General features: G+C 39.8%; 1 protein-coding gene and 1 long non-coding RNA gene across 3 annotated transcripts in view; one reads left to right on the top strand and one right to left on the bottom strand.

The window, feature by feature from the left end:
• Positions 1-2,304: 2,304 nt before the first annotated feature.
• On the bottom strand, positions 2,305-10,743 carry LOC127574544 (uncharacterized). Its single transcript, XR_007956919.1, has 3 exons — positions 10,652-10,743; positions 6,963-7,076; positions 2,305-3,779 (listed from the first exon to the last, which is right to left on the bottom strand). It is a non-coding gene; the product is annotated as an uncharacterized LOC127574544 (long non-coding RNA).
• A 339-nt stretch (positions 10,744-11,082) lies between these two features.
• snrka (SNF related kinase a) overlaps positions 11,083-25,521 on the top strand; it is a 35,590-nt gene continuing 21,151 nt past the window's right edge. The window contains exons 1-2 of one of the 2 annotated variants that reach the window (XM_052023601.1): positions 11,083-11,286; positions 20,593-21,309. In XM_052023601.1, coding sequence (XP_051879561.1) covers positions 20,721-21,309 — 589 coding nt within the window. In that variant the 5' untranslated portion in view covers positions 11,083-11,286; positions 20,593-20,720. Of the gene's footprint in view, positions 11,318-20,592; positions 21,310-25,521 lie in introns of both variants that reach the window. The other variant, XM_052023600.1, reaches the window with a different exon arrangement.

Below are 25,521 nucleotides of genomic sequence, written 5' to 3'. Positions count from 1 at the left end.
GCACACTCTCAAGCAGGAGATCGCGAACGTGAAGGGAATCACAACAGGGGGTGAGGTGCACACACACAATAACTGGTTACAAATGATCAAGGAATAAACAATACAATGTTTGAACACCCTGATATTCTGGACAAACATTGGCTCTTTGGTCTCGGGAGTCCTTAACTAACTGCCCTGAAGTAGCGCACAGCTTACCTCAACATCCTCGGAAACAGAGAGAGAAAACCAAACATGCAGCACTTATATACTGCTGGGGGGCTGGGTGGTCCAGCAAGGACAAAGATATTTAAACGGGCCAATGGTAGGTGTGCCCAGGAACAAAGGTGCTCACAAAGACCAATCTGAGTGGTTCAGCAAGGACAAAGGTGTTTACCTAGTGGGGTGGAGCCAAACCTTGATCGACAGTGGTGTTGCTTTCAGCCATGTGCTCAAGGGTGTCATCCCAGCCAGAGGGGTCAGTGTTGTCATGGTCACATGATAGCCATGACCTTTTACACTACAACCAGCTACATAAATATATGGCTACAAGAGCAGGTTAAAAATTGGATCTGTGGTGAGTGACACCCCCCCAGTTCCCCAAAATTGTTCCATAAAGCACCAATCTGCAGGGTCATGTAATATCTTCACTTGCCTGGATGAGCGAAGCTCCAACAACAGTCAAGAAGCCCAACACCATCCAGGGAAAAGCTGCCACTTGATTGGCACCCAATCCACTACCCTAAACACTCATTTCTCCACCACTGTGGCTGCAGTATGTATCATCTACAAAATGTATCATAGCAACTCACCAAGACATCCTCAAAAAGCATTTCCCAAACCAGTGATCTTTACCACCAAATAACAAACAAGGAGAACAGATGCAAGGGAACACCACCACCTGCTGATTCCCCTCCAAGCTGCACACCATATTGATGTGGAAATATATAACACTGTTCCTTCATTACTGCGAGATCCAAATCCTAGCATTCTCCACCCAACTGTTACCGCAGGAGCACATTCAAGATGGGAATATCGGCAATTTACAATGATGGCTCACCACCACATTCTCAAAGGAACCCATCAGCATCCTGTAAATTAATTCAATAAAAGAGGGTCTGTAAACATTATGGAAGTAAGGAACATCATGCATATCCTTTTACCAAGGCATTTGTTAAGGGTGTCATGTAGATGGAGACAAGTAGAATGCATCAACCAGTCTTGGCTCAGTGGAAAGCATTTTGGCTTTGATTCAGAATGTTATAGGTTGAAATCCTACTTTAGAGGCTTGAGCAGAAAATTTAGGCTGATTTCCCTCTCCCCGTGTAATACAGACAGAGTGTCACACTGTTGGAGCTGTTTTCTTAATAATACCAAGATTCTTAGCCCTTTTAAAGATCTCAGCTCATTTTGAGCAGTAGGGGAGTTCTCCCTGAAGCTCTGTTGAGAGTAAGAAAACAGATTCGATGGGTCTCAAAAGCAAGGACTCTGAACACAGTCTGGCAGTAAATGATTTTATTTACAGAAGACGAGTGTGGGAAAATGGTAATGGGAATAACACACACACACACTCACACAGTTTACAGCGAGCATGGGAAAAATTGCACCGGGGATAAAATACACACACAATGAACTAGGTACATACAATCAAGGAAAAACAATACGATACCTGCCATCTCAGGGTTCTATGTTACTAGGGACACTAACTAAAACACTCCCAACCCTTTAACAGTGCACACCTCACCAATGATTTCTCCAGCGCTATTCCATGGTACTCAGCCTGGAGTGAAGCAGGGTGGTCCCTCAAAGATGGCAAAGAGAGCGAGCTGAGCACATGTGGCACCCTTTACAGTGCTGGAGGGTCCAGCCCAGGTAATTTACAGGGGGCCAATGGCTCAGTGCCAGCAAGGACTAATTGATTACAAAGGACAGTGGCCCAAGGCCAAGTACAAAGGTACTTAAAGGGGCCAATGGTCAGGTGTGCGCTGAGCCAAACCTTGATTTGCAGTGGTGTGTCTTCCAACCAGGTAGTGGGCAGTGCTGTCACGTGACAGCCACAACCCTCCACAATATAAGCTCTCATCAATATTTATCAATATCATTATCACATTTCTGTGCACAAATTAACTGCCACATTTCCTACAACAGTGACTGCAATTAATATATTGGGAAGCAGCTTGGGACACCCTGAAAGGTAAAATATAGATGTAAACATTTTTTGCTTTACAGTTGAACCACTATGGAATAAAGAAGCTCATTTCCTACTAGGCTGCATGATGGACATCCTCCCTACCACATACCCCCACACCACCCCCCCCATCTCCCCTTTGAATACCATTTTACTTGTAAAGTGAATTCCTTTAATTTTTTTTGCATAGCCAGTTGTCTGCAGCTGATGGTACCACAGACCTGGTTACAAGCCAACTGATTACTGTACTTTTCCACAGAGCCCATCTGCCTTCTCTGAGTGCTCACTGCAGTGGTCTATTTATCCACTGTTCCATAAATTGACAATTCATTAGCTGCAGCCTGCCCACAGTGTGGATCTGCAGATGATTTTTTTTTGGGGTCAATTTATGTGAACTTCGCTGGCAATATACTGTACAGATTGCAACCCATCCATCAAGTGCTGCTTCATGCCTATTAAGTATTAGTTATGTAGAACCATTGTAGATTTAAACAAAGATTAGTATTTAACAAATAAACACAGATAGAATCTTTAAAATCAAAAAGGTAGTTACAGTCTAATGTAGCACTACAGAATTCTAAATATTTGAGATTTCTAGTCACTGTGCAGCAATATCTGGGGTAACACTGGAGTAATTTCTACTTCCATTGCTCTGTGGGTCACCTAATCCATCAGGGATGAGGTGCAATCATGCTTATCTAGGGGATTTTCAGTAATGAGGCTGGCAGTTTTAAATTGGAATGCTGCTTATAATATTGATAGATCCAGTTCCCATACCTATCAATCTACTGTGATCTATGGCTTGGAGGGCAGTAATATGCAATGGAGCCTCATGGCTTCAAGTTTAAAAACTCAAATACTAAATCCCACTGCAGTATTAAGAGGGCAGTGCATTGTTAGAGATGTCATCCTTTGTATGCATTTCACACCAAGATCACATCTGCATGGAACTTTAAAGATACCATTTGGAATTAGAAAGAAAAAGCATTAGTGCTTTCCTTAGTGTTCTGATTGATTACTCATTTTTAAATCCACATCACATTGTGGAAGTACTTCATTTAAAGATCAGCTGCCATGATTCCCACATTACAACTTCAAAAGTACCCCATCAGCTGGAAAGTACTTTGAGACATTTTGGAAAGTCCCATGTTAGTAAGCTTTTATTTTATTGGTACTTGCATACTGAAAGGTTCAAATACAACAGGAATACTCCAAAAGCAAAACACTGCAGAAGCTGGAGGCTAACAAAAGTAGAAAATACTTAGATCAGTCAACATCCATGGAGGGAGAAGCAGAGTTAAAGTTTCACATTGAAGGACTTTAAGCAGAATTTGATAAATGTCTTATAAAATCAACAGTCCCCAGGCAACTGTTCTGTTTAAGTCAGCTAGGCCAGTTCAAAATCTTGGAGTAGAGCAGAGTTGCAACCAACATAGGAAACAAAGCAAGAATGGCTAGCTGGAGCAACAGAAAATGTTGAAGGAACTCAGCTGGTCAGGCAGCATCCATGGAAGGAAATGGATAGTCGATGTTTTGGGACCTACTGAGTTCCTCCAGCATTTTATTTCTCCAGATTTCCAGCATCTGCAGTCTCTTGTATATCCATGTAGAACTCCTGTAATTAGAAAAGATTCCAAGAAAAGAAAATAGTTTAATGTTTGGATATATAATTTTTATTTGAATTGCTTAGTATGACTTATAAATGCCTTATTACTGCCACCCCCCCCCCCAAGTTTTCAATTAGTTATTGAAATGGAGAGAGAAGTTTGATTTTCTGATGCTTTATTGCTTCTGGAAGATGTGACAGATTAAGGTACAAAGGTTTTCCATTTGTCTTCCTGTGCGCACCAAAATATCTTGACACCAGGCAAGGTAAGTGGGCTTTGCAGAGCTGAGACATGCCTGCAAGAATAAACTAGATACAGTAGCTGAGTATTTAGACCAAGAGGCAGAACCACCTATTGTGCCAAAGTTAAGCAGGATTGTTTGCAGATTCAATAGAAATAAGCCTTGCACACACAATGCTGTATACAACACACTTTATTGCTAAGTTACAACAAGTGGTACTTATCTCAGAAGCATGCCTGAGCCAGTTTAACTGCAGCACCCCATTCCAATCAGTCCACAGCATCAGTTGTGACCTAACCTGTGGTGAGCCCAAATCTAATGTGGTCACTCTTTTATACCCTGGTCACTTCTGACCCAAGTAGGATTTTTGTCCAGGTCAACCCATCATGTGACCATTCCCTCAGGCACTGCAGGCTCATGTCTGAAGAGACAGTCTTGGTTACCTAGCACCCAGGTCACCCTTCCCCCATGCACACACATTTGATCCCAGCAATTGTTCCTTGCACTTTGGCCAACATTTCAGGATTCTTACTACACCACCTCTCCTCCCACCCTCCCCACAAAGTATGAATGACAAAGTAGAACCCAAAAACCACCTCACACTACCATTTCTTTCTGCAGTAAAACCCTTCCAGTAGCATTGGATTGCAAGGAAACTACTCCCAGTTTCTGCAGAGTATATATTTTGTAAAGCAAGCACGAATTACTGAGCTGGCTCTAAAATAACATGCCTGGTGATGGGAGCTTGGAACTGGATCAGTGCTCTATTGCAGATCTGCTACTGCTGAGCCAAGGTATGTCTGCAAGACTCCAGAAAAAACCCACCCACCTGACTCATTAATGGAACTGGAACAGACTTAGGGCTGGGAATTTTTTTTTTAAAAAAGCTCAGGCACTTGGTAACATTACAAACCAATGGCACATGGCCAGTTTGGCCCAAGCTGTAGTAGCAGCAGCATTATTACTTGCATGTTTAATAGACTCTGGTGTTTAAGCATTGATCTCAACACCCCTATTTGCAGGGTGTCTGCATGTGAACTTAACATTTTTGATGTTTGTTGGTAAAATTGTGAATTAAAAGGCAGAGTATACAGAGCATGTCCAGCCACATGAAGTTAAGACAATGGTGGCAAATCTTCCCCTTTTCAGAATCAGCACTAACTTTGTTAATTACATAGGCATTACAACAGAAGCAGCATTAGCAACTTAGTCTATGACTGCAGCAAATGGTCTGATCTTCTGCTCAACTATGAAATGGCACCACTGAGTCCAGTATGGCAGCACAAACTTCATCTTTTATAGCAGTTGGATACCATTGACTGACATTGAATGCTGTACCTGGGGGGGAAGACTGAAATAGTCAGCAAGACTGATCAAGTAATCTGGTCCTGGAAAACTATTGGTTTAGAGGTGTGAACTTTTATTTTTACATTGAAGCAAACCAAAAGCAAATAGGCCCATGCTCTAATGACAGAGGCTCTCTACACTTAAAAAATAATGTTATGAATGGTCTGTGGAATGTTAACTTGCCTGCAGTTGAAATCTGGAAGATTAGAAGTACCAGGAATATAAAACACAGTAATGCATTCCTGTTCTTCACACTGAACTGCCATTCAGTTTAAAGATGTGAAACACTCAGACTTTAATGTATACCGATGTTTTAATGAACAATGTTTAGTGCTTTACAACTTATCATATCAAAAGGCAAATGTAAGTGTCCTCCAGTTTAGTATTTGACAAGGGAATAGCATATAGATAAATTTCCAATGAGACCAATTTATGTTCTGTGTTTTCTAGATGCACAATAGCTACCAAGCAATTAACCTACTGCCTTTGATTCATTCTGACCTTCCCATTCTAAAAAAGATGCCTTTCAGGGCAAGTGATTGTGCCATGCCAAGGGCCAGAGCTAGAGCAGAGTCAGGGTTACTACCAGTAACTCTTGCAGAGGATCAAACTTGTCACCTGAGCACAAATCACCAGAATCTTAACTAAATGTTGTCAGAACAGGTGTGTACAAGTCAAAGGAGCCATCTGATGGAATCATTAGGAACAACCTCCAACCATACTCAAAACCAGACTGAAGATGACTACAGAACTAAATATTAATGCAACAGGCTCTTTCCAATCTAGTATTAGAGATGTGTGCAATGTTACATAGAATGGACAGCATAGTGGCACAGTCAAGAGCTGCTGCCACAATTCCAGTGAGCTGGGTTCAATCCTCATCTCCAGGGCTTTGCACTTTTTATGGACTGAATTATCTGAAGTTTATAAAATTTCTAAGTTTCATGTTATTTCCTTTTTAGTTTACATTTAATTTCCTCCCCCCCCCACCCCAAGGTACTGATAATCACCTGTGAAAATTTAAGCTTTTGTCAATGTCATTAGATCAGATGGACAAATGCACCACTTCTTTATTACAAATGCAACAGGATAATGTACCTATAATTGATACCAACTAAATGGGGAAAATGAAATAAAACAATTGGTGGTCAGAGAAGGGTTAAACAGGAATAGAAGACAAGCACAGACTTATTCAGATGCCCTCTACTGGCCTTTTGTACTACATGTCCTCATAGCTCTAGCTTCAACCTGTAAATTGGTAATTGGTATTTTATTGTCACATACATTGAGATACTGTGAAAAGCTTTTGTTTGCATGCTATCCAGACAGATCATTCTGTACACAAGTACATCAAGGGAGCTTTTCACTGTACCTCAGTACAAGTGACAATAATAAACCAATACCAATAGGGAAGAAAAACAGAATGCAGTATAAAATGTTACAGCTACAGAGAATGTGCAGTACAGGAAGACAAAGTGCAAGGGCCATGACGAGGTAGGTTGAGAGATCAAGAGTTCATTTTAGCATACAAGAAGTCCATTCAAGAGTCAGGGAGCACAAACATTCAACAGCTTCCAAGTCTTATGCTGAATGCAGCACTTACTTATACTTAGTCCAATGTCTGGTCATCACCAGACATGCAGCACCAGGAGTCAGCAGATCACATCTTCTGTCCTCAATGGGAAAATGCCACCACTGGTCTTCCAAACATGGTGCACTGGACAAATGGAAAGACAGCAGTTCAAATGTTTTGAGAACTTCCATATGCTCGGTATATACTTGCAATTACAAACAGTAAGGAAAGTGATACTGTTCAAAACCAGTGGCCTGCCTCCTATGCCAAGAGGTTTTCCTACAGTAGAGGATCTAGAATTAAAACTGAAAAGCTGTATCCAAGACACCTGTTCAAGAGGCATGTGCCTACCTTGACAAATTTCTATTACATGTGTTGACAGTTCAGTAATTCTACTTTTTCTAAGAAATGTTTTTGATTTAAAGTAATATTGATGTTAATGTTCGAAACTAATGTAGAAGACATTTCAGAGAAAATAATGTACATTTGAATTACTTATCAAGCAGTAGCTTGTTTACATTTCCTGGGGCATTCACATTTTGCCATGTCACAGACTACCACGATTCCAACATTCTCAGAAATTGGGACAGATGTGCTTCATTTTTTTTTTACATGCTTTGGAGCAGGCCACAGGATATGACAAAGCTTTGGCAGACACAGTACATGATTTGCCCCATTATGTCTGCTTGCATCAACTACATTAAGTATTGAAATAAGTTTAGCAAGAAAATGGAATATCACCAAATGTTCTATGGTGAGAAAGTAACATGGTTACATCATTCCCACACTCTGGTTGACAAATGCACATGTTTATTTATATTACATTACCTCAGATTGACAGAACAGAAAGATCATTCAGCACAAACCCTTTTTCCAGTGTCTGTGCTTCACTTTGAACATCCTCCATTTGGTTCACTTATCCCTATTATTTGTTCCTTTCTCCTTCATGCATTTCCCTTAAATTCATCTCACCCATTCACCTCATTCACTATGTCAGCATTCCATATTCTAATCACTCATCTCATTCCAAGGTGAATTACAAGGTGCCATTCCTCATGTTATGTTTCACATCCACACCTTAATATTGAACTTTTGATATCAGGGGCACACATGAATCACTTTTCCAGGAGATCCAAAGCAGAACAGCCTGCTCAGTAAAATTAGTTTGCAAGATCCAATCTCACACTTAAAAGACAAGTGAAGTGTTGCCAACAAAAGATGTATTGGTGCTTTAGAGGGTTTGTTTTATGTGGCTTTGATTCCATCACTAGTCCTGCTGGTAGTTGGAGCAGCAGTGGCAAAATTGGTCTTTCTGTGCTTGTATGGTTCTGCACCAGCAGAACTGCACAATGATCTCACTCTGCACCAGGTGTTGATTTTGGCAGAGTGGCCTCCTACTGTACTAATAGAGTCAGTGTCCCAGAATATCCCCTCAATTTGTATCAGAAGCCAACTATTACACAATAATCTCATATGGTGTTTGACAGGATGGATGCAGAGATATTTCCAGTAACTAGGGGTGTTTAGAACCCATGGTTGCACAGTCTTCAAGGAGTGTGGACATTCATGACAAGATGAGGAGAGATGAGGGTAGTGAAGGCTCAGTCATTGATTGCATACAAAATGGAGATCCTTTGATTTCTGAACATTAAAGGACTCAAGGAGTTAGTTCAGGAAAACTGCACTGAGACAGATCAGTCACAATCTCACTGAATGGTAACTTTTCTAATATTGTATGGAATCATCTCAGAGTCTGAGATTAACTTCAGTTATAAACACTTCTATTGGTGGAAAAGCTTAGGTATTTGCAAATCCAATTAAAATCTGACAGCTCTAGTTAATGCCCAATTGAGACACTTGAAAGGATAATCTGCATCACTGATCAAGATGCACGGAACAGGATTTGTTTCTATGATAGATTAAAAATTCACATGCTTTGGTCAAATTAAAATAAATGTTACAGATGACGAAGCTGTTACTTTTTCCCCCTAGAGTTTTAGAAGGAAGCCTACCACTCTCATCTACCCTGGGTCTATAAAAGACAATAGACCTATAACATACACGCGAGTGACCCAGGAATTTCAAAGATTACAAGTGTCTGCAACACACTTGGGGAGAGCTTGTAGTTGTGAAAGACATTATGGAAATGCACACCTTTCTCCAATTAAGTGGCATCAAACTGTTACTACATAATTTGCAGCCCCTTAAGAACACCCAGCATAATCTGAAAAATACAAAGATGGACCATGGAATCTCAGATGACCATCTTCAAAACAGTCAAATTTGATTGCTGCAACTACAGAGGGAACCACCTGCTGTCTGCCTCTGGGAAGGTCATCTTAAGGGTTCTCTCAAAACACCTTTCAGCACCTGAAGAGATGCTCCCCCAATCAGTGTGATTCCATCCATCTAGGAGGCACAATGGAAGTATTCTTCTATGCAATAGTGTTTAAAAAAGCTCAGAACAATCTCCACCACTATACATAACTGTTTGCCTTCAAAAGCCTTTGATTTCAATCCAGAGACACTGGAATATCCTTCTCAAATCTGGCTGCCCTCAAATTTATCTTCATTGAACATCAAATACATGGCACAAAATCTGTGACTTTAACCAACAGAACCTCAACAGACCCACTGGTTGTCAAGCAGACAGTCAAAACTTTAATTCCACAATACTTGCAACAAGCTTCCAGCTTGAGTGGAGCTGATCCAGAGCACAAGTGGGAAATTGTTCAGTCTACCTCCATTGTATTTCAGAACCACAATTTGGCAACACTTGCATATACACATTACTGTCAACTTGTTCAGTGCAGTGTACAAAACATTGAACCTTACACTACACCTGCAAAACAAAGGTCCTCTACCAACCAGCACTAACTCAAAATACCATCTTCTGACAATAAAGGTCCCCTTAGAGAATGTGGTCAGCTTTTATCTCAGTGCATATGAATATTGACAAAACTCACCATTGCCTTTGGTGGCCCAGCACAGCTGAGGAAAGGAATGAAGATCAAGCCCAGCACAGAACACTTGGTTTACCAGGCTTCCTTCTGAGACAGACTACAGCAGGTACCTCAAAGCATCAGTCCTATATCTACAAAATCCTGAAAATCCACTGGCAGGATAAGCAAACCAATGTCTGTGTTTTTTCCCCCGCCTCATTTGAGTTACACTCAGCAGGTATCAATGGGCAGGCCACTGTTTTCATGTGTCACCAGACACCCAAAATAAGCACTTTTACTCCAAGCCATATTAGGGTTTGATATTACCAGGAAGACAGGAAACAATTCAAGGATGTTCTTAAAGACTCCTTGAAAACTAACATCTCCGCCAATTTCTGGGAAACTCTAGCCCATGATGGAGAAGGAGAAATCATCATGTTTTTGAAAACCTCAAGTTCCTTTACAAAAGAAGTGGAAGACTGACAAAGGAGCAAACTACCCCTCACACCTCCAGCTGCGGCACATTTGATGAACCCCACATCAGTCAGCACTCAACCCACAGAACTGAAGTCAGTCATCCTCACACCAACGATTGCCACAGAAAGTCTTAGTTCAGAAAAATCAAAAAAACGGAAAATGCCAGAAATACTCAGCAGGAGCATCTATGGAAGGAGAAACCTGAAACTGAACTATTTCACTTTCCACAGATACTGCCTAACCCGCTGCGTGCTTCCAGCATCTTCAAATTTTGTGTCTCTTCGTTTATCAATACTTCACCTTTTGAAAGCCATTACAAGTGATATTTTACTACTTCTGCATTTTTACCATAACACTTTTCTATAGAAATTTGCTGACAGGAAATATTTTTAATAACCTCTTGGTGTTAACCTGCGCTGCAGTTGAATCAGCTGACAGGAAAAGGTTTTGTTGAAGACTGGCACACCCTTTTGTTTTTGCAGATTTTATCTGACTCTTACACGATAGGAGGCTAGTCATACAAAAAAAACGTGCAAAGGAGAAAGGAAAAAAACCTCTAGTATACGCCTAGGTTGTCCACACCCTCACCTCACAGGTGCAAACCTGCTGCTGGTTGCAACACTGACACCAAACCTCCAAGCCCTACCCCTCCATTCTATGACGTAGACAGAACGCTCGTCATAGCCCCACCCCCGCCGCGAGCTGCCTTTGACGTAGATGGGGATGCGCAGTCGAGTGCTGCGCAGGTCGCTCGAGCCCTCGCCTGTGTTTGCAGCTGTCGGTTTGCGCGGCGCTCGAAATTGCACCGCTGACGGGATTAAGGGCGTTCGCATCCGAGGCCGGGTACCTGCCTGCGCCGTTTTGTTGCTCCTCCAATCCGTCGTGTGGTCAAGGCGGGAGAGAATTAAACCGAGCGATCGCAGGCTTCGGTTCAGGTGAGCGGGCGAAGCCGTGCTTGGGAGCCAGGTGAGGCGAAGTGCCGTTTCTCGCCGCTGCTGCCCACATCCCCTCCGCTCCCCTCCTCCCGCTGGCTCCGAGCCTCTCAGACGGCGCCTGTTGCTTCAGGGGGATCGCCGCCGCCTCCGTCCTTCACCGAGCGCTGCGCGAGAGCGAGGCGCTCGCCATCCGGGGCCTTCAGCGAGCCCTGCGCTGCCAGCAACGGAACGCCCGGGAGGCACGGTCGCCACGGTAACCGGCTCGGTCACGAGCGGGAGAAGGCGGAGCCGCTGCACCTAGGTCTGGTCTGGCCACGCCCCTCCCAGGGATGTCGCGGTGATTCGGCTGAGCCACTGTGGTAGGGTGGCCCTTAATATAGGATTTTACTTGGCATTCTTGTGCGGATGTATCCACCCCATCCAATCACTGATCCAGGCATTTCAATGAGGAAAAACTCATTGGAAGTATTCCATTTCCCTGCTCTTAAAGGCAACTTGTCTTGAAACAAGACCAAATTGTTTGGATAAATAGTCATCGACCTACAGATGCTGCCTTACCTGCTGAGTATCTCCAGCATTTTCTGTTTTTATTTCAGATTTCTAGCATCTGCAGTCTTTTGCTTCCCCAACCGGACACGCGCGTTTGACCTGATCCTTGCCATTGTTATACTGACTTCTGTAGCATCGCCGATCTTCCTTGGCTCATTTTCTGCTGAAATCATCCTCTGTGCCGTTATTTCCTTTCGACTTGACTATTCCATTGCATTCCTAACCTGCCTCCCTCAGTATTTTCTCTGTGAAGCAGTCATATACACAACTGTGCTATGTGATAATGATTCCTGATCACTCATCCTCCCTATGCTCATTGACCTACATTGCCTGCTGGTTAAGCAAAGCTTTCATTTACATTCTCTTCTAAATTCCTGCTGGCTTTATCCTTTTGCTTTTCTGTAAACTTCAGCATGGTACCTCTTCAAGATATCTACACTCCAACTTTGATCTCTTGGACATTTCCAATTTTATTGCTTTTCTATTGTTGGTAACTTTTCTTGCCACGGCCATAAACTCTGAAATTTCCTTGCTTGACCATGATAGGCAGTGATTAAGCAAGAAATCTTTCCTATTTTTAAGATGCCTTTTAAACCTGTAACTTTGCTGGCTTGGTTTTTGATGTTACTGTGAAGCATCTTGTGGTTCCTGCATTGACCATATCTCAGTTCCTTACAATGTACATGGTGTTTCATCTTGCATAAAATGAGTTAAAAATTTTAAAGTGGCATTTTTAGATCATTTATGGCATTGATTCTGCTGTGTAATAGGTTATTAATTTTCCTGGGGCATTGGTTACAGTAATTCAATGTTCATCAGCCATATTGTAAATTTCGTGGTTTTTTTAAGGCTACAGGATTTAATTACATTGTAATCGCAGCACAAAATGGGGGTAGTTTGCTCTACTGTCCATGCCACTGTTAAGTTGCACATCTGTCACTTCTCATCCTTTATGTAACTGCCAGCAACATTCTTCAGTTCTTTTAAATAATCACAGGATTCTGGTGCATTTTGTTACTGTTTTCTGTAAAGCAACTGCTGATTTTTTTTTAAACAAACCGCTTTTTCTTTGTATAGTTGATACTGATTGCTGATCTTTAACGAGCAAGTAGGTATAGTGGTATGCCCAAGCTGTAAGAAACCTATTTATATGGTTGCTCATCTAGTATTTGCTTCAGACAACGTTGCTGTACAATTGCAACAGAGCAAAGAAAAGCACATGAAAGTGAAAATGAATAATGAAGAACATGACTCCCAATATATTCCTTCAGCATCTGTGATATGGAGCCATGACTGGATTCTCAGCTAAATTACTGAAAAAAAGGTGGAGAGAGACTTGTGGTTTAATCAGTGAGCAATGGAAATGACTTGTTCATCCTTCAGACGTGGCTGAGCTATTGTGCCTTTTATTTAACATGAAGATTTGAAACTCTGATTACTTAAGCAGTTTTACAAATGCATCAGATAATTTAATTTGAAAAACGATCACTTTAGAGGGTTGGAGGTTTAGGTATAAGTTTCTGGGAGTTGTTTATGTTCAAACAAGGTTTGGTAGTCTGCAAGCTGCTCTGCACTCTAGTGTACCTGGACTTGTGCATATGTCTGTAATTAAATATTTCAGGTGTGGTATATGAAGTACTTCTTTTTCTTCTCATTGGTTTCCTATTAAGTTGCAGTATTGCAGTCTGGACAGCCAGCACCTTTTCCCCAGGATGGCAGTGGCCAATACCAGAGGACATCAGTTTAAGGTCAGAGGAGGAAAGTTTAGGGGAGACGTCAGAGGTAGGTTTTTTACACAGAGATTGGTGGGTGCCTGGAACACACTGCCGAGGTGGTAGTAGAGGCTGATACAATAGGGACATTTAAGAGACTCTTAGACAGGCAGATGGATATGAGAGAAATGGAGGGTTATGGGCTGTGTCAGAGGGAAGGGTTAGATTGATCATGGTTTACATATTTTGGCACAACATCGTGGGCTGAAGGGCCCATACTGTGCTGTAATGTTTTATGTTCTTCTATCCATTTTCCCCAAATGCTTTTCATGTAATTTCAATGCTATCACTGTTCATAGCAAAGTTACCGTATTGAATCCAATTACATTTTACAAATATTTTGGCTGTAGTTAGAATATTTTGAGCTATAATACTGCTTGAAAGATCTGCCTGTATGGTATGAGGTACAGGTCCTCCCCAGGTTATGGCAGGGTTCTGTTCCTGAGAACTATCCGTTACCTGAACCGTTTGCAAGTCAGAAATGCGACCACGAACTGAGTTCCTACATGGCAGAAGGTAAATACAGAGGTGGATTGTCCCATGGGAATAGATAGTCTAGAGAAGCATTTTAAATCTCGTTTTGCCATTCTTAATATTAAAGCTGATATTAACAAATTTAGCTTTAACCTATCCTCGGCTAGTAATAATATTCTTTTAAAAGATTTTACTGCAGAAGAGGTTTTAAGTGCTTTTTACAGTTTTAAAAAGGACACTGCTGCTGGCTGGTACGGCATGTCTCTTGATAGGATTTGCAAAATGGACATCAATGTGTTAACTCAAATGTATTCTTCTTGGGTTTGATGTGGCAAAATTCCAGATAGTGTCAAGAACAGTTGCCTGCAGTCCCACAGTAGCTGGCGAATCCATCCCGCCGGTCTCATAACCGCTTGTTTGTATATACAGGCTGTTCATAAGTTGGGTGTTTGTAAACTGGGGACGACCTGTAAATGGATAATTTACATGATAAAACTACAGAAATGATTAAACCAACAAGGTGCATATATGAAATAGATAAAAATTTCAGTAAATAATAGGCAATTGTAGAAATGTTTAAAAATATATACTCGGGTACAAATAAACACTCAAACAATTGAGTCAAGGAAAGTGTTCAGTATCATGATAATAAACGATGGAGGATGTGTGCTAAGTCTTTTGAAGAAGAGTAATAATTGGAGAGCTTCTTACAAGTACTTTTTTTCCTGTATGTTCCATAATTTGAGGTTTTCTAATGTTTCTTCGAGTCTTATCCCCATTAGGTCTTCTTGTTGCTTGCATTTTTTTACACATTTATAGTATTGTGAACAAAACTGAGCTTCAAGTATGGTTTAGTCAGTCTTCTGTATTGAACTAGCATAACCTGTCGGGAGTTGTCTTCTGCTGTTAAGGATATGCCTTTTATTGTGTTTGCTTAATTACATTTTTTAGAAATTAATGATCATATTGCTTTCATAACTAAATCCTTTTGTCTGTTGCTTTGTCCATTTTAACACTAATCATTTACATACCTGCAAAAGCATTTTTCAATTTCAAATGAAATTCTATAGAGTAATGTTCATACAATTTCATTTGCCAGTACTGTTGTATGAACATTAGTCTATACAATTTAATTTTCCATTTATTGAGTCAATTCTGTAGCTAAATCCTTGTAAATATTCTGTGGTATGATATATACTTATGCATTCTGTACTACAGCTTTTTTATTTATTAACATTCATTTTGAATCTAAGTCACGAGGTTAGGTTGAGACTGATGACCTTAGAAGAACAGGTCCTCCCAATTTGAAATTAAGGCTGCACTGTGTTCTTTTTGTTTTCTTATTTTACCATTAATTTCATATACAGTCCTTTGTCCTTCCTTGTATTCCCATGGATTGCAGTTTGTGAAAAATCTTTCATGTGGAGCTTTTCTAGAACCTTTCTGAAAGCTACAGTGTTGATGTTGAATGTTAAAATTTGGACCACACGTCCCATGGTAAAACTTGCAAATATTTTGAAAATCTCAGTCTAGCATTTAATCAGAATAGAATCAAGAGATAAATTTTATCCTTCGCAGTTATGATATTTATCTGGTAGTAAAGATTTTTGCTTAACCAGTAATTTGTCTTGTACACTTTTCATCTTAGAGCATAGTTACTTAAGAATAAAATTATTATGTATGTTTTGAAATAGATTATCATGTGACTTTCCATTGGGCTTGGTAATGTTATTTTACACAACATTAACTCTTTTTAATCTTATGTACACTTCAACGAACATTTTAATGTGTTGCATATTTGCTAATAACTGACACATGCTTCTGTATAGTTCAAAACCAATCTCATTATTTTGCTAATTGTAGTATGTAAATTGCAGGACTATTTAGTACATATCTAAGTGAGGAAAATTATAGTTCAACTAAGTTTTCTATTTCGTAAACTTTATGTTAATTTTTGGTGAATAATAATTTGTATGGATGTGACTCTTGTCTAGAAATGATGATGATGAGCAATATTTTTCCCTTCTTTTGGAAAATTATTGCTTGCAAAGCAGTAGTGTTACGAACCAGCAACGAAAGAAACACACCGAGTCATGTATAAGTGTTAAAAACTATGTTATTAATAACTACTTATGATAATAAGAGAAATAAAAGTAAAAATGTTAGAATGCTAGAAGTAAAAATGTTAGATCTTAAACATTAACCCCAAAAACTAAACTCGAAGTGTGTGTGTGTGTGTGTGTGTGTGTGTGTGTGTGTGTGTGTGTGTGTGTGTGTGTGTGTGTGTGTGTGTCAGATTCCCAAACTCCAAGTCCAGGAATAGTTCTCAAAGTTCAGTTCAGCAAGCCGTAAGGTGAAACATGAGCAAAAGCTTCTTCAACAACCACTGTTGACTGAAGACAAAACGTAGAGAGAAAATAGAGGGTAATTACAAAATCCAAATGTTCCATGATGGAACTCATATGACACCTCAGTGTCTACTCAGCAGTGACTACTCCACCGCTTTGTTCCGAAGCATCTGCCACCCCGAAAGGCATCCGAGATGTGGCCATCCACACAAATACCTGTTTCCTTCTACAGGTTAACGACAAAGTGAACTCCACTGGATTATTCCAAAATTCCATACGTGGATTGTAGTGACAGGCACAGTTATTGTTTTTCATCCATCGATAGAGACTGGCAGGCTGGTGTCTCCCTCCCTCCCTCCCCCCCCCCCCCCCCCGATTGTCTGCTCCAAAAACGTCATTACATCCTTATCTTCTTTTGTCGTCATCTCACACACACACACACACACACATACATACACCACTGTGCTCTGTCTTAAAGGGACATTCATCAATAGTAACCTAGTCCGTAACAGTAGCATGATTATGGCAGTTTGTGCAAGTGTTGAAAATGAAATAAAACATGCAGAGATGAGGCTCAATTTACTTGAGGGTGGGGGGAGAATGTGACAGAATCTCAATATGTTATGCCAATAAGCTATACACATTTATAAAGTTAGCATCAAAAATTGTGCTTACCCTCTCCCACATAGAAGCACATAACAATGAGAAAATAATTAATGCTTGCAAATCATATCAGAATCAGGTTTATTGTCACTGACATATGTCTTGAAATTTGTTGTTTTGCGGCAGCAGTACAGTGCAAGACATAAAAATTACTATAAGTCACAGAAGTAAATAAATAGTACAAGATAGTGTTCATGGACCATTCAGAAGTCTGGTGGCAGAGGGGAAGGAGCTGGTCCTCAAGCATTGAGTGTGGTTCTTCAGGCTTCTGTACCTCCTCTCTGACGGTAGTAACGAGAAGACGGCATGTCCCAGATGGTGAAGGTCCTCAATGATGGATGCTGCCTTCTTGAGGCACCACCTCCTGAAGATGTCAGCCTCTTTCAATCCTGCACCTTGGAGCCTCCATACCAGATGGTGATGCAACCAGTCAGAATGCTCTCCACTGTACATCTGCCCAGGTCTATTGGCAATAGAACATGTATATTCAGTAATATTTGGCCAAGAATATTGACTTAAAAGCCACCCTCACAGAGCTATCATTAAAGCAAACTTCATGAGTTTAAACTACATGCGTACATATAGATGGTTTGTTTTTGGGTATCACTAATTTTGCTATATGGATTACGCAACTGGTTTACTGAAAAAGATTGACAATGTGTTGTTTTCATAGACTGGGTATTTAAAATCTGCTTGGGGACAAATATTCAAGTTATTTATGAATATAGAATTAAAATAGAATTTTGGAGTGTGGGGTGGCGGGGGGGGGGTTTCATTATCACCCACTATTCTTTATGAAAGTACTGGTAGTTCTCTGTGATTACTTGAACTTTTGCAAATGCTCCAGAGAGGCAAATCTTTATTTTTGGGTAAATTCATGAAGGTTATTGACAAATTATTTCAAGATTGGCTTGGGAATGAACCACTCACTTATTCTAAATCTCAAATTTCTAAGGATCCATGCAGCTTTGAACATTATGATTAAAGTTTTAGTTTCTAATTTGAGTGGTACACCTTTTAGTTGTACTAATAACTCCTTCAGTGGAAGAATTAATCAATTTTGAGATTAAACAACCACAGAGTAATGAAATTCAGATAATAGATGACGACATTTACAGAAAAACAAACCAAAAGGAAATGTGGTTCTGCTGTTTCCACATCACTTGTGTAAAGTTGCTTGATGCAATTATTTTCCCAATCTAATTTCACTAGGGAATTTTATAGGGTGTACCTTTTTTGGTTATTTCTGTTACACGTCAACACTTCATAGTAAGTTTAAAGGTACATTACCTCTTAAGTTGTGGGTACAGAAAATTAAAACATCATTAATAATTGCTAAAAACTGATGCAGTTAGACACAAGTGACATTTTATCGAGGCTAGTGATGTCACAGCAATTCGTCAAGAGGTAAATCCCATCATTTTTAATACCTATGATAACTTCTAATTTTTAAATTTGGAATCAATTTACTATTTGACAGATATTAGGTACTTAAAAGGAAATAAGGAGGGGCAGTAGCAAATAATATTCTGTCCTTTGATTTAGACCTTCAGTCTAACACTGTCAACCTTTAACATTAGGTTATCTGCATTGCTGATTTTTGAAGGTATTGCATGGATTTATCGAAAAACTCACCCAATTGATCTCTGGCAGTTACAATTTACCACTGGAAATGATTCTAAGTACATCCAAACTCTGATCCTGGTGACTGGTAGATGTGACACATGGTAGTATTAGAAAGAGTGGCATTTGAGGGGAAGAGATCCAGATAGTTGAACTGAGGAACAGGAGTGGGTGCAAAGGAGTTAGAGAAAAACATACAGCCAGTTTGGCGGAAGATAGGATTAAAAGAGAACAGAGATACTTGAGATTGAGGAGAGACTTTTAAATTAGAACAAAAACTCCTGACTGGAGCCATTGGTGCTTGGGATGGGCTTGATTTGAATCAGTTGGGCATATATTTGGGTGTTTTGAAGTGTCTCTTCATATGGAATTTTGCATGAAAGAAATATTAATTGAGTTATTTGGATTAAAGTTGTTTTGTTCCAAAATACTCAAGTTTTTCTTGCTAATCAGATCACAATTTATAATTATTCCAATGTTTGTGAATTAACACACAAAATTTGGTGGGAAAAATGATTTGAGTTAGAAATGCCTATCTTCTTATTGGATAATCTCTCTAGATCAAGGATAACTCCCTTCTCCTCAAGTTCCATGGCTGTTGACATGCCTGCTGAGGCCAATTTGCAATTGCAGACTGCCACGGGTGGGGCAGTGGGTGGTGCTTGGCTTTGTAGGCAGATTGGTTGTTTGAGATGTGTATTCCTTCTGCTTTTTGGCCTGGGCTTCTGTGTGCTCCTAACAATGGGATGGCTTTGAGAACTTCAAGACCAATTGGTCTTTCTCCATTTTGAGCTGTCATGGGTAAAGAGTTCCCATGAGTTGGGAGCACACAGAAACTCAGCATAAACAGCAGAAGGAGCACACCACTTTTAAAGCTACTCACATGTCTATCTTAATCCCCATCAGTCTTCTTCCCTCCCCACTCTTCCCTTCCCCCCACGGTGAGTATGCAGGTCCCACATTAGCCTCTTCAGCTACCTTATAACCCACAGAACTGGAGTCATAACAAGTCACTCTTGATTCTAAGGGACTGCCTGAGAAGATAGCCATTTCTAACTCAAACTCCTTCAACATTAATTCATGAACATTGGAATAATTTTGGAGAGTGGCCAGAAGCAGTTGTGAGGCCACTCAAATGCAAATTGTTCTGTAACAGTAGCCTTTTCCTTTACCAATTATGCTTCAAGCAATGCAGTATTGTTTAATTATGATGATGGGTCAATAACCAGAAATGTTATTTGTGGGAAGAAAAACAGATATGGTATTATCACCATCCTGAGTATTGCCACCATTTCTGTTTTATTTCATTAATGCCTAGTGATTTGTAATATTTACATCCTGAACTTTGTATACGATAAATGCAGGTTGGTAATGATTTAGCTTTCTTTCTTGTGAATAATGCATTTATTGTTGGATTTGCCATTTTCTTACATTGTTTACTGCCATTGTCACAATTTTGCAAAATTTTGCCTTGACATTCCAATACAGTAGAAATATTTAATGATACTTCTGCATGCCATTTTTCTTTGAAGCTTAGTTTGCACAGTTAGTAATGTGGGTCAGAGTAAAATTTTGATCAGATAATCTTTCAAAAGGCATTATCTTGTTGTCTGCAACCTTAAATTGTGAAATAGTTTAAATTTTATTTTTTTTTACATATAGGTATTATGAGCTGAATAGTGTAGAATGTACTTTTTAAGTTGGAATTGCAATAGGGTAATTCACAGTGCTGTCATTCTCTTTTCATTTTGTATCTATATGAATTGAAATTTCTATTGCAGACATTGACATTGTGCTTTAGAGCATTTATACAGTGCTTAAACAGTCTTTCCATGTAGATGGATGAATTAACTTAATGTTTTCCTCTTGTATTACAGGGTCCATCATAATAAACAGCAAGAAGAAAAATGGGTCCTTTGGACATACTGAAATAATTGCAAATTGACAGATTTTACCTGCTACTGGAAATAAACTCTTATGCTCTACTTCCAGTTTTAAAAACAGAATGGCAGGTTTTAAACGTGGATATGATGGAAAAATTGCTGGGCTATATGATTTAGATAAAACATTGGGCAGGGGTCATTTTGCTGTTGTGAAATTAGCACGACATGTTTTCACTGGAGAAAAAGTAGCAGTGAAAGTCATCGATAAAACAAAACTTGACTCTGTTGCCACAGGGCATTTGTTCCAGGAAGTCCGATGCATGAAACTGGTGCAGCATCCCAACATTGTTCGTTTATATGAAGTAATTGACACTCAAACAAAACTTTATCTTATTCTGGAATTGGGAGATGGAGGTGATATGTTTGATTACATCATGAAACATGAAGATGGTCTCAGTGAAGATCAAGCAAAAAAATACTTTGCACAGATAGTACATGCAATATCTTATTGCCATAAGCTGCATGTTGTCCACAGAGATCTGAAGCCAGAAAATGTGGTTTTCTTTGAACATCAAGGAATTGTAAAACTTACAGATTTTGGGTTTAGCAACAAGTTTCAACCTGGAAAGAAGTTAACAACAAGCTGTGGGTCACTTGCATATTCGGCACCAGAAATTCTGCTTGGAGATGAATATGATGCACCTGCAGTAGGTAGGTTCATTTTAAATATGGGTTTTTAAGATAAGTTTTTTATTGTGATTTGAAGAGCACTTTAACTGTCGGGAACTGTTCAGTTTTGATTCGGTGGTACTTCTGGTTATTGAAAAGCAGCTTGGGGTTGGGGGGGGGAAGGGGAAAGAAGTCAATGGTTCCATGAAGTCTTTCTTATCCTGATGTGATGCAACTTGTAGCCACCTGCTCTTCCAGCCTTTTCCAGCAACCTCCCACTTCTCCCATACAATGCTACAAATTGGAAATTTCTGCAAGCAAGAACTTGTCCATCTCCCTTTTTAAACTTTTTAAGATGTAAGGTGATTAATTTTGGGCCTAAAATTGGATAGAGGAGAGTACTTAACAGTGAAAAGCTAGCAGTGGAGATCCAAAGTGATTTGCCTATCCATATATCATTGAAATATCACAGACTGGTATGGAAGATAATCAAAATGGCAAAAAAGCTGGCCAATTTTGTATCTAGAGAACTGGAATAAATGATGCCCTATTCAAATCATATCTGGAGTAACTGTGAGCAGATCTGATCACTTCACCTTAAGGATAAATTGGCCTTGGAGATGGTGAACTTTTGATTTCCCTGAATGCTACCTTGATTCCAGGGATAAAATAAAAAAAACATAAATTAGATTTGTATTCCCTGATATTTAGGTTAACGTGTGCAAAATATTAAGGGAAACTAACAGATAGATAAAGTAAGCTGTTTGGGCCGTCTAAGGTGCTTGTTTTAAGATTCAGAGCTAAGTCTTTCAATGGTGAAGTTTAGAACCATTTGAACTTACATGAGGTTGCAAATTGAAACTTTTCTGTAAACACAAGTTGATACGTTCAGCTGTTAATTTTAAACAGGGTGAAATGGGGTGCCAAGGTAGTTTATATGGAATTGGGTCACGGATTCACTGTGATCCTGTTGAATAGCTGACCTGACGAGACTAAGTAGTATACTCCTGGCTCTGTATTTCCCAAGTTCCTATAAAGGCATGCATCAAACCACACAGTCCTAACTGTCTGCTTTTGTAACACATACTGTTGCTAACTAGTCCTCCCCAGAAAATCTGGATCAAATGTTTTTTCTGTACAGCATTTTATCTTTCATTATTTTAAAAATATGATCATGCCCCTTGAGGTTAAGTATTTTTCATGAATAAGAAGCTCCAGTTCCCTAGGCCTATTTAATATCTAATACACATAACAATCTTCTGAATTTTTTTGGGCATGAACATCCCTTATCCTATAAAGGGATCAAAACTGGGTACAGGATTCTAAATTAAGCTTTGTAAAAGGTAAGACTTCCTGTTTAGTACCTAATTGTTCCAGTTATACATCCTAACATACTCTGATAATCTATCTGACTATTTAGAAACCCCAGTGGTTTGGCATTTGGGTGACAAGATGATGTTTGCCGCACTCCCCATTCACCTAGCAGAACCTGTTCCCGCACTCCCTTTAAACTTGCCAGGTTCGCTGGAAACTTTATAATACAACTGTGTAACATCTCTTTATTTAAAAAAAAGAATCAAAAGTATATCGAAGTGTTAATCGAATATCATCTAATAGTCTGGAAAATCTGCTAATCTGACACCATCAAAGTCCTGTGCGTGCCAGATTAATGGAATTTTACAATAGTCATAACTGGGGTAGACGTTGGTAACAGGCCCTCAGAATTTCACATATTTCTCCTGCGCAGCCTTGAATAGGCAATCTCTGGAATTTGGATACCATGCTGTTACTCCAGTCCATACCCTCCTTTGAAGACATCTACCACATATGGGCCATTCCCCTATTTTATCTGGATCCACTTGAAGACTATTTAATTTGTCTAAGATGCCAAATACCACTTGTGTAATTATTATCATTGTCTCTTCAAGTACCAACATTCAGATTATTACTAAAAATGAAGAACAACAGACCCAGTGAGGATTCTCTTGGGACTCCAATAGTAGTCATTTCACTAAGTGTCTGTGCTGTCTTTGTGATTGCCCTGTGATATTACTTAGCAATGTTATATCATTATGTCATTTTATCAACGTCATGTCACACGCTAAACTTGGCTTAACTCTACCAAAAAAAGGTCAAACCCTTTGGAGGATGAGGGTGAACTTTTAAGAAGTAGTGGTGGGATTCCAAATTTTCATCTTTTCTGTGTATACTATATCTCTTAATACTTCCTAGTAACCTTGCGTATAATTGCGGTTTAACAAGCAGGCATGTTTTCCTTTAATTCTAAATTATTGCCTTTATTAAACTCCTGGACCACATAGAAACTTCTCCTTCACTTTCAGTATAATTCATTAACGTGTCCATCACAATTATTAAATATCATCAGATACATGTTACTTAATACATGTCACTGTGCTATACATAATACATTTCTTAGGCTAGTACTCTGTATAAAACTAATAAAATGCTATCAGTTCCACTGCTAGTGACCAAAATTTGATTTCTCCAAGGTGTTTTCCCCAATGTCTTGTATATGTTCCAAAATCATACTTTTCCATCAAACTAAACTGATGGTTTCCTCTATTACAACCATTGGAAGAATCTGTCCTACTGGTAGGACAGACTTCCCAGAGGGGTGGCATAGTGATATACAAGCAGAAGGCAGTAGCTCTGCAAGTCCTCTACATTGACTCTGGACTACCCGACCTAACTCGGCAAATTAATCAATGCTTATCCATGTCGAATGAAACTTGGAAGAAACTCTGAACCTAGCAAGGACAGAATATACTTTGAGTGGGAGTGGAGGGTCCACTCAGAGTACATAGATGTTCACCACCAAAAGGACTTGATAGTTCCAGCACGAAACTAACTGGTCAAATCCTGAAGGAGAGAACCACCAATGGGTTTGTCTGAACCAACATGAGGGATAAAACTACTTCACCAATCTACCTGCGGCAGGTGAATCTGTCCATAATAGAAGTGATAGAAGAGGTCACTGTACAATCCTTATGAAAACAAGGTCCTGTCTTCACATCAAAGGCACCGTCTAGTATTACAAGAATCGATGGATTTGCAATGGATCCAGCTCAAAACTGGGCATCCATGAGGTGCAGTGGACCATTAGCAGCAGTAGCGATGAACACCACTACAATCTGTAACCTCATGGCCTGGTAATTTCTTTGGTCTGTCAGGGGATTAGCCATGGTTCAAAGAGGAATTTCAAAGAGTATGTGTGGAGCACCACCAAGCACATGAAGTACCAACTTGGTGAAACTGCAACACAGAAGCACGTGCATGCAAAACAGCTAAGTGATTGCACAACCAGAGATTCAGATGAAAACTCTGCAGTCATACCTCCTATTTATTAATAGTGGTGGATAATTAAAGAGCTAACAAAAGAAGCAGTCTGCTCTGAGAAAATCCCCATACCTGGTTTGGGTTTTACAGGGCTAGTTGGCTCCAGACATGGATGAAAGTGCTGAACTCAGCGAGAGTAACTGCCTTTGACATGAAGGTAGCATTTTGCAGAGTGTGGCATGAAGGAGCCCTGGTAAATCTCATGTCAATGGCCATCAAAGAGACAACAGTACAGTGGTTAGAGTTGTGCCTTCTACAAGAGAAAATGATTGTGGCTTTTGAAGGTTCATAACTCTAGCCCCTGGATATCACTACATGAGTTTCTTAGGACAGTTAGGTCCATCCATCTTCAGCTGCTTCGGCAAAGATCTTCCTTCCATTTAGGGGGGATGAAGTTCTTGGCTGTTAAAAGAAGGAAAGGAGAAAATTGTATTCCTTGCTACAAGAGTTGTGCTAGAGGATTAGAGGACTGTTAACTGCAAAAAGAGAGGATGGAAAGAAATAATAACTAGAGTTCAATTAGATTAAACTTGGTTTTGGGCATATTCTTGGGGACAGTATGAACTTTCATTTAGAAAGGCACAGATTTTTGGAGATAGAGATTTGGTAAAGTGGGGTTATGTTAGAAACTGATTGACCCTCCATGGTACCTCAAACATTTGAAGAGTATACTGCATTTGATGTGATCTAATGGATTTCAGTAGGTTTTTGACAAGATCCCACTTGGCAGGCTAGTCAAAAAAATAAAAGTCCAAAGGAGATTGGATCCAGTTGGTGCAAAATTATCTGTGGTGGGTGGCAAAGGGTAATGGTTGGCAAGCATTTCTTGTGATTGAATGGCTGTTATCAGTAGGTTTCATGGGACTCAGTACCCTGTTCCGATTATAGTATGTGATG

The sequence above is a fragment of the Pristis pectinata genome, chromosome 9 (assembly GCF_009764475.1).
Source record: "Pristis pectinata isolate sPriPec2 chromosome 9, sPriPec2.1.pri, whole genome shotgun sequence".
In the NCBI taxonomy this organism is placed as follows: domain Eukaryota; kingdom Metazoa; phylum Chordata; class Chondrichthyes; order Rhinopristiformes; family Pristidae; genus Pristis; species Pristis pectinata.
Note: the sequence above shows the minus strand (reverse complement) of the source record. Positions and strands in the feature narration are given on the sequence as shown.